At 33.2% G+C, this 8,525-nt stretch overlaps 1 protein-coding gene across 1 annotated transcript; it reads left to right on the top strand.

Annotated features, from left to right (window-relative positions):
- Positions 1-1,780: 1,780 nt before the first annotated feature.
- On the top strand, positions 1,781-7,482 carry LOC137806841 (DUF21 domain-containing protein At4g14240-like). Its single transcript, XM_068607153.1, has 13 exons — positions 1,781-2,425; positions 2,540-2,616; positions 3,164-3,247; positions 3,364-3,477; positions 3,850-3,933; positions 4,052-4,123; positions 4,659-4,726; positions 5,060-5,147; positions 5,239-5,312; positions 5,404-5,776; positions 5,870-5,916; positions 6,007-6,082; positions 6,979-7,482. The coding sequence occupies exons 1-13, from the start codon at positions 2,182-2,184 to the stop codon at positions 7,051-7,053; spliced, it is 1,476 nt and encodes a 491-aa protein (XP_068463254.1). The 5' UTR covers positions 1,781-2,181; the 3' UTR covers positions 7,054-7,482.
- The last annotated feature ends 1,043 nt before the right edge of the window (positions 7,483-8,525 follow it).

The following is an 8,525-nucleotide window of genomic DNA, read 5'->3' on the forward strand; positions in this document are numbered from 1 at the left end:
ATATTAGATTAAATATTTTGTACAGTGATTATGTTAAATAAACATGTTATTCGAAAATACTTTTATTCGAAGTAACTGATGTACACGGACAGTACAATATTCAACTGCTCAAGTTGACCTTACTCTCATCCAAGTTCCCATTCCTTCACCAGCCAAAACACTAGTCTTCTTGTTGTGAGCTGGCCTGAGAAATGTTACAATACTGTTACAAGTTGCTGGAAATTATGTTATCGTTTCCTACAACAAGCCCAGTTCCACCAAATGAACGGCACCAGATATGTGAGTAGCTTGGGAACTGGGGACCAGCACCATCTGCACTAATGTTTCTATATGCACGGCTCAATTGATGATAGTCTCTAGCTGTGCTGTCATGGAAACAAAGGAAAAGCTCATTGAAAGGGCATCATGATGCTGACATTTGCATGAATTAAGATCCACTTTAATTGAACAGGTCAGCCACAAAATTGGATCTGTTCCATTGTGGAATTAATTCAATCTTTTATAGATTCAAATCATTTGGATTCAAACTAACCAAATCTCTATTTTCTAAAAATCAGTACGGATTTTTGTATATATCTTCAAGTGTGTAAGTGATTTATTTGCGCGGACATAATTAAAGAAAAAGAAAAATGGAAACACGAATCCGTTATGTAGATTAAAGAATGTATCCTTTGCTTAAGGATTTTAAGAGAAATGTCTCTTACCTGTTCCAACAACAAAAGTTAGCTCCGGAAAGAAGTTTGATACAAATTATTTTATTCATTTGATTTTCTCTCTGTTATGTTTAACTAAATATTTATTGACGTATGCATTTTGTTGGACAGTGTTTTTTGTTGTTAGTTCTTGGTTGTTCCAAGAGAAGTTGTGATGTACTAATTAGTAATTAGCCATTGAGTTTTCCTTTATGTTGACGGTTTCCCATATTAAAAGAAACTTTCGTGTCTGCTAGTTTCTCTTTGTTTGGTACATTCCATTATACTTTTGGCAATTATTATTGTGATTTGTTGATATTTTCTGGAACCTACACATTTTTATAAAAGGAAAAGTTGATGAGTTTTTTTTTTCTTTCGCAAGAGCTAGTTTGTTTTAGTAAAGGTGTTATAACCATGATTAAATTGGATTCTACTAATAAGCGTGAAAAGTCTTCAAATAAATTTTTGTTATATATTTTTGCAAAAAAATTGTATAATATTGTCGAAGAAAGAAGTATTAAACTAGCAGATAAATTTAGGGGAGATTGAAAGGAGTTAAATAGGGAGATCAATGACATGATTAGACAATAGATAAATAAATCTTCTTATTAGTGAGACTCTCGCTTACAACTCATGAAAGAGATTATGTGAAAAAACTAATTTCTTACATGGTCAATGATACTAATTAAAAATGCTTTGTAATAATATGATGACCGTTGTGTGAGATAAAATTGAGATTGAATAATTATGTTTCATCAAGTTATTATATCTTATAATATTTTATAAATACATGACCGTTTGACTATGAAACACTTAAAACATGTACAACATATTGAATAAACTTTTACAACACCCATTAGAGTAATTGATATAACTATTGCAATATTTATTTAGACTTATATTTTTAATATATTTATAATTATAAATATTGAGTTATGAATATCTTTCATTATAACATTAAATCAATTTTACAACTTTGATTATAAATGATGATGAGTCCATATTATTATGTAAATTAGGTTGATTAAATTGAGGTAAATAACATAAGATAGACTATAGTAACACGTTGAGTGTTGAATGTAGATTATGGTAACATGTTGAGTTTATAGTGATTGATCCACTCCGTGCAATGTTAGTATTAAGGAGTAATAATAAAGTGATAGAACTTTTATTGTATTAAATTAAAAATCATAAGAAATATATTTTTGTATATAGAAGTTTTCAGTAGTCACTCTTGACCGTACAAAAATTGGCATAAATTAATATTTGTTTGTGAAAGAGGATAAGTCCTTCATTTTGTTGTGTAGAAAGGAAGAATGGTTGAATAATCGTAGGGAGGTGGATCTGTGGTGTGACTTGGTAGTGATGCGGTGCGTTGTGGATCACAGTCCAATCACGATCGCCTGACCACTCAGCCTAACGAATTCCTCAGAATTGGAATTGGAATCGGAATCGGAATCGGAATCAGAATCAGAATCAGAGTGAAACGATGAGGGTGGTGAGTGCGTTAATGGTGGCTCGGATGTTGACGCGGGACCACTCGCTCCCGGTGCTTGGCAACGAAGGCATACCCTTCGGATCGGTGTGGTGGTTCATCTACGCCGGAATCTCGTGTTTCCTCGTCCTCTTCGCCGGCATTATGTCCGGTCTTACCCTCGGTCTCATGTCTCTTGGTCTCGTCGACCTCGAGATTCTTGAGCGGAGTGGTTCTCCTGCTGAGAAAGCGCAAGCTGGTACTGCCTTCTTCATATATTCTTTCTCTCTCAATCTCAATCTTTGCATTCCATTGATACACTTTAATCTTTGGGCGCGTGGGTGTATTTATGTATGTATGCATGTATATGCAGCTATTATACTTCCCGTGGTGAAAAAACAACACCAGCTTCTTGTCACTCTGCTTCTCTGTAATGCTGTTGCCATGGAGGTAATTAGACTGCATTGCTTCCTTTTACTGTAATTAATTATCATTCTCACTTATTATGATTGAAGCTTGAGCTGTTTGAATGAAGTCCATGAGATGACTTGCTTTATGTAGACTAGTTTCATTTCAGTACCATGCTATTTATTTATTTTTTATGTTTCTGAGCATTTCAACTTTGATAGAAGCTTTTTGTCGAGTAAGTTACTTTTAACTTATGGAACAAATTTGATACATTTTTTTTGTTTCCATTTTTACAAATACTTTTAGAAAAGTTTATCCCATCAGGGTCATTGTGAATAAGGATGCGTATGAAAAAACCTTCTTGCAAGTAGGCAACATCATGCTTTAACGAAATATTGGATTGGGAAGATGAGAATAGCTTCTTTTAAATTGCCATTTTCGTTTTGGATATGCCTATGTCACGGGCACTGGCTAGTGACTGGTTGTATGTTCATTTGTGCTTGATTTGGGTTATGCATACACTTTATACTGATTCCTAAATCCTGTCTAACTTTTTACAGCCATTGGCTTTGAAACTTCCAATCTGCAGGCTCTGCCGTTATACCTCGATAAGCTATTCAATCAGTTTGTTGCTATCATCCTCTCTGTAACTTTCGTTCTGTTTTTTGGGGAGGTATGCCATTTTACCGTCTCTGTGTGGTTCAGTGGTTTAGCCTCAATATTTGTATCCAATGAATGTTGTAAATTGTAAGATCCTTTTTAAAAACAACAATGGCTCTTTGATTTCAGGTTATTCCGCAAGCAATTTGTAGTAGATACGGTCTTGCTGTAGGTGCCAACTTTGCATGGCTAGTGCGGATTTTAATGATTATCTGTTACCCAGTTTCTTATCCTGTTGGAAAGGTATGTCTTCCTATGGAGATTGACGAAGTGGAAAGTGTAGCATATTGTTTCAAGATTTTCCCGAGTCATAAGTATGCAAATATTATGTCGATTTTGATCAGTGTACAAATTAAGGTATTTTTAAAGTTGTTCATAGAGATAGTTATATCTGTCTTTCCTAGTTTAAAAGAATGCTATAGCTTGTTAGCAACAGAAAATGAGTAATACTATTGGCATGTGTTTAGGGCTGAAACTCTGGGCAATCTCCCTACAATTATAGTTCTTCACACCAGAAAAACATAGAGCGTCAGTTTTTCTCATCTATCAATGATGGGTTTTATTTTAATCACGAAGCCCTTACATATTTCTTTTCCTCATTATTTCTTGTTACAGGTTCTGGATTACCTATTGGGGCATAATGAGGCTTTATTTAGGCGAGCTCAGTTGAAAGCCCTTGTTTCTATTCACAGCCAGGAGGTATAAATTAGTAATTAATTTTCTATAAATAGAACAAGTTATGTCAAGATTGGTGAGCTACTCTTCATCCTGTCCTTGGTGTTTGATTCATTTATGTTGAATTTGCTTGTTTATATAGGCTGGGAAAGGTGGTGAGCTTACACACGATGAAACAACAATTATCAGTGGAGCACTTGATTTGACAGAAAAGGTAGATGCTGCAATTCACTTGCCACATGGAATGCCGACCTATTCCTTAGGGTTTCATTTCATGTTACAGTCCAGTACAATTTTCAGTTTATGATGTTCAATTTAACAGAAAATTAAGTTTCTTACCTATTTGAGTTTCAATATACATTGGTGATGGTAGAAAGCTTAGATGCGAAGGTTATTTTTGTATCTGGTTACTTGTAGTTATCATCTTCTGCTTGGGATGCTAGGAATTGTCAATATGCAATATTGTAGGACATTCAATGGAAAGGTCATTGTATTAAATATTTATCAAAATACCACTCCATGTTGATGCAAATTTGGCCAACCGCTTTCAGTGATCTTGTCCCATAAGCAAATGCATTCATACGTACTTTAGTTTTCTTTATGTTTTAATTCATTATCATTAACTTAAGTACCATGCTTCATGATTTTCACTTATATAAGTCACATTTAATATATTCTTTTCCATCTTACATTACAAATTATCATTAACTTAACTATCAGCTTGTATTGTAATTTGTGTCTTTGGACAGACTGCTGAGGAGGCTATGACTCCCATTGAATCAACATTTTCTTTGGATGTTAATTCAAAATTGGATTGGTAACTTTTCTTAATTTCTTGGTCATTATTCTTTACAGGTCACAAATAGGTGTTTGAAGTTATTTTGGAAACAACTTCTCTTTTTTATCATGAATTCAATTGTTTTTGCTTTTTTACCTTTTTGCCTAATATTTCTTTTCAACTTCACCAAATGCAAGAAAATGCAGAGACATTTCTCTAGTTATTTCCCTCTAAATTATTGGGCCCAAACCTTGCTTGCATGTTTGAAGTATATAAGATACAAACCATGTGTAAAGAGCAGAATCATCTTTGTTTGCTCCCCTCTTTGATTTTTTTCCTTAATTTGTTTTAATTGTGCCAATCATAAATCAGGGAAGCAATGGGAAAAATTCTTGCTCGGGGGCACAGCAGAGTTCCTGTCTATTCTGGAAATCCAAGGAATATTATTGGACTTCTACTGGTGTGTGTTTTCCACATTTTTTTACTTTTAATATTTCCCATTTATTTATTTCTTAGGTTCTTTCTTCATATTATTATTTTTTTTAAATTAGGTCAAAAGTCTTCTTACTGTACGGCCAGAAACTGAGACACCTGTCAGTGCTGTATCCATTCGGAGAATTCCACGGTGTGCTTGTCTTTATTAATTTATGCTTGTGTTGTTTTCCTTCAGACCAATTGTCTAATATCCAAAGTCTATTATGGGTTTATATGTACAGGGTTCCATCAGATATGCCTCTCTATGATATACTTAACGAGTTCCAAAAGGGAAGTAGTCATATGGCTGCTGTTGTTAAGGCTAGGGTAAAAGGCAAAGAAACTCCACAAATAATTGATGAGGAGAAAAATGAAGAAAACAAAAGCATTGATGGGGGTTCACAGTTGACCACTCCGTTGCTACAGAAGCAGGATGCAAAATCAGGAAGTGTTGTTGTTGACATTGTCAAGCCTTCAAAGTCTTCCAGCAATAATAAGCTGACTGGTTTCCAACGTAGTGATAGCACAACAAATGGTATCCCTTCAGAAAATATTGAAGATGGTGAAGTGATTGGTATTATCACTTTGGAAGATGTATTTGAAGAACTTCTGCAAGTAAATTTCTGTTTTCTCACACAGCCCCCTATTTGTCCAGTGTTTTATGTTTTTCCATCCCTTAAAACTGATTATGGTACTTCTTCATTATAGGAAGAAATTGTTGACGAGACAGATGAATATGTTGATGTTCATAAGAGGTAATAGAATATATAATTTCAAAAATTAGGTAGCAGAGACATGAAGCTACTGTAAATCTGAATTTGGTGTGCATAAATTTTGTTTCGCAGAATACGTGTTGCTGCAGCTGCAGCTGCTTCCTCAGTGGCCCGAGCTCCATCGTCACGAAGGTTGACTAAGGGAGCAGTAAGTGATTAATACTCATTTTTTCTTATAATGTTTTTCTTTTCCACCACAGTTGCTAAATGAAATCAATATTTTTCTTTCCTCGAGCCAAGGAAATGGTTCCTTTTGGGGTTATGGTCCTGAATTTTCAGGTTACTCTGCATGGTTTATTATCCGGTGCTTTAGATGATATGCATGATATAGTATGAATTTAGGGGGACGTGGATATAAGGAACTTGTATCTTAGTTTAAGTAGCATCTCTCCTGCTAAAAGTATCAAGTTTAAATTAGGACAGAACAATTTTTTAGAGTTTGATACTATATGGGATTCAAGGATGAAAGATTGGATTTCAGAACTGTTTTTATGACTCCAACATTATCTTTCAGAAACAAATTACTGGTCTCATCATAGTCATATTCCATTTAATAATAGCTTTTTCCCATTGGTTGAGTGCTTAATATTATTGGTTATCCTTGCCTCATATCTTTGGGACTGACTATTTTCTTATTCTATTGTGAAAAAGATGTATTAATTGTTGGTGTTCGTTATATATAAAAGTGGAGGGCTAGTAATGTAATTTATCCAAATCGACATTTAGGCCCTTGAATGACCTGAACAAGTAATTGATTTTACTCTTCGAGAGATCGACTGGCTTCTGTAGCGGGGTCCTATTTTATTTCACTTGGTATTGACTATTTGAGTAGCCTTTAAGTTGCAGATCTACCTCCCAAACCTTTAGTAATTTTAAGAATTTAAAATTAGTTTCTTTTTCATCAAAGGATAGGATGGGTCTCAATCTCAAGGCAAGTTTGACAATTTTTTAGCCAAAGTTTTTTGGGTTCAAGATATTTTTTCTACATCCAGCATGGGTGCTCATTAATTTTTTCTTTCTGATCTCTGTTTTTTAACCATCCAGGGAATCCAAAATAAGCCTGGGCAAACTCCAAAGAAATCTGTAGAGGAAAATGGATTGAATTCGACAAAGCAATGAGGAAATTCATGTTAGCATGTCAGGATAATGAATCTCTAAGAATGAGGGTTATTTGTTGCAGCAACATGATGAGAAAGAGGCCCACGAGTTCTTCAGTCACCTGACATTGTGACGTATAAATTAATAACTTTCCTTTTGGAAGGGCTTAAACGGATACATTGCCATCGTATAGTACAAGGTTATTATATTAAGGCTGGTGCTTAGTGCATATCTGCTGCAACTTTATGTTGAATTCAAAAGTACTGCTTTTATCCAAAAGAAAAGCTTTTGTAGGACAAATATTTGGCTCATTAAAATTGTCTTGGGATGGCGAACAAAATTATTTAGGGTGTTTTTGATAGGAGAAAAGAAAATAAGAGAAAAAAAATTTGAAATTTGAATTGAAGAGAAAAAAGAGAATAAATTTAAATTTTTAATTCTTGAAGTCAATATTTTTCTTACGTGTACTTTCACTTTTTTTTCTTTCTAATATATACATATACTTGTGTTGCAACAATATTTTTACTTTGTTCTCTCCCTCTCCGTGCTTTGTTTATCTTTTTTTTATCTATGCCCCTTTTATTCTCTGATTATGTCTTGACTCATTTCTTTTCTGTCTACTAAACAAAATGATTTTTTTTAATGATAATTTAATTTTAAATTTTTATTTCAATATTTAGATTTAAAATGACTCTTAATAAACTTTTGAATTAAATAAGTTATTGGATCATACAAAAATATTTTATTTTATTTTTTATAATAATAATTTTCTATGTTTAGTTTGATATATTTTTATCACTTATAAGTAATCATTCTGAGCAATGTGGAGGATCGTAAAGAGAATGAAAACTCGCTCGAGAATTATAACATGACTCGAAAAAGTTACTACTTAGAGTTATAACTATACATAATTAAAATTAGATTGGTTCAAATACATAAGATAATTAAACGAGATTCAAGATAATGTTTAATACAAATAAATTATCCAAGAAAATCATTCATATTAATAATTGGATAATCATATTCCTCCTCCAAATGATCTTCATTTTCATTATCATCAATTATAAGAACGTCCAAATCATTATCATCATCAATTGGAGAACCTCTAAATCATTCATGGATGGTTATCATCATCAATTGGAGAACCTCTAAATCATTCATGGATGGTGCAACAACACCTTTACTAGCATCATCTTCCCCAACTTCAAGTAATATGTCTTCATCTAAGCCATCTAATGTTTCATTTTCCTCCACAGTCCAATCATCTTCAAAAGCAAGATCATTGATATTAGTCTTTTGTTTTTCTAACATATTTCTTCTTCATCAATCTTGAATTAGTCATCACAAACACCACATCATTCATGGTCATTTGGTGTAAACGATTTATTTTCTTAGTGTGGACATAAATAATTATAAAACTAGTTAACACATCATATCATCATCTAAAAAATAATTATAAAATCACTTTCAATTCTTTAAATTCTTACCCTTTC

The sequence above is a fragment of the Phaseolus vulgaris genome, chromosome 3 (genome assembly GCF_000499845.2).
Source record: "Phaseolus vulgaris cultivar G19833 chromosome 3, P. vulgaris v2.0, whole genome shotgun sequence".
Taxonomy (NCBI): domain Eukaryota; kingdom Viridiplantae; phylum Streptophyta; class Magnoliopsida; order Fabales; family Fabaceae; genus Phaseolus; species Phaseolus vulgaris.

What these genes read in the sequence shown, in the direction of transcription:
- LOC137806841 (XM_068607153.1), top strand. Translation starts at nt 2,182, where the DNA reads ATGAGGGTGGTGAGTGCGTTAATGGTGGCTCGGATGTTGACGCGGGAC. An exon ending in GTAATGCTGTTGCCATGGAG is followed by an intron (nt 2,617 to 3,163) that starts GTAATTAGACTG and finishes TCCAATCTGCAG; the next exon opens with GCTCTGCCGTTATACCTCGA. An exon ending in TATGTTGATGTTCATAAGAG is followed by an intron (nt 5,917 to 6,006) that starts GTAATAGAATAT and finishes TTTGTTTCGCAG; the next exon opens with AATACGTGTTGCTGCAGCTG.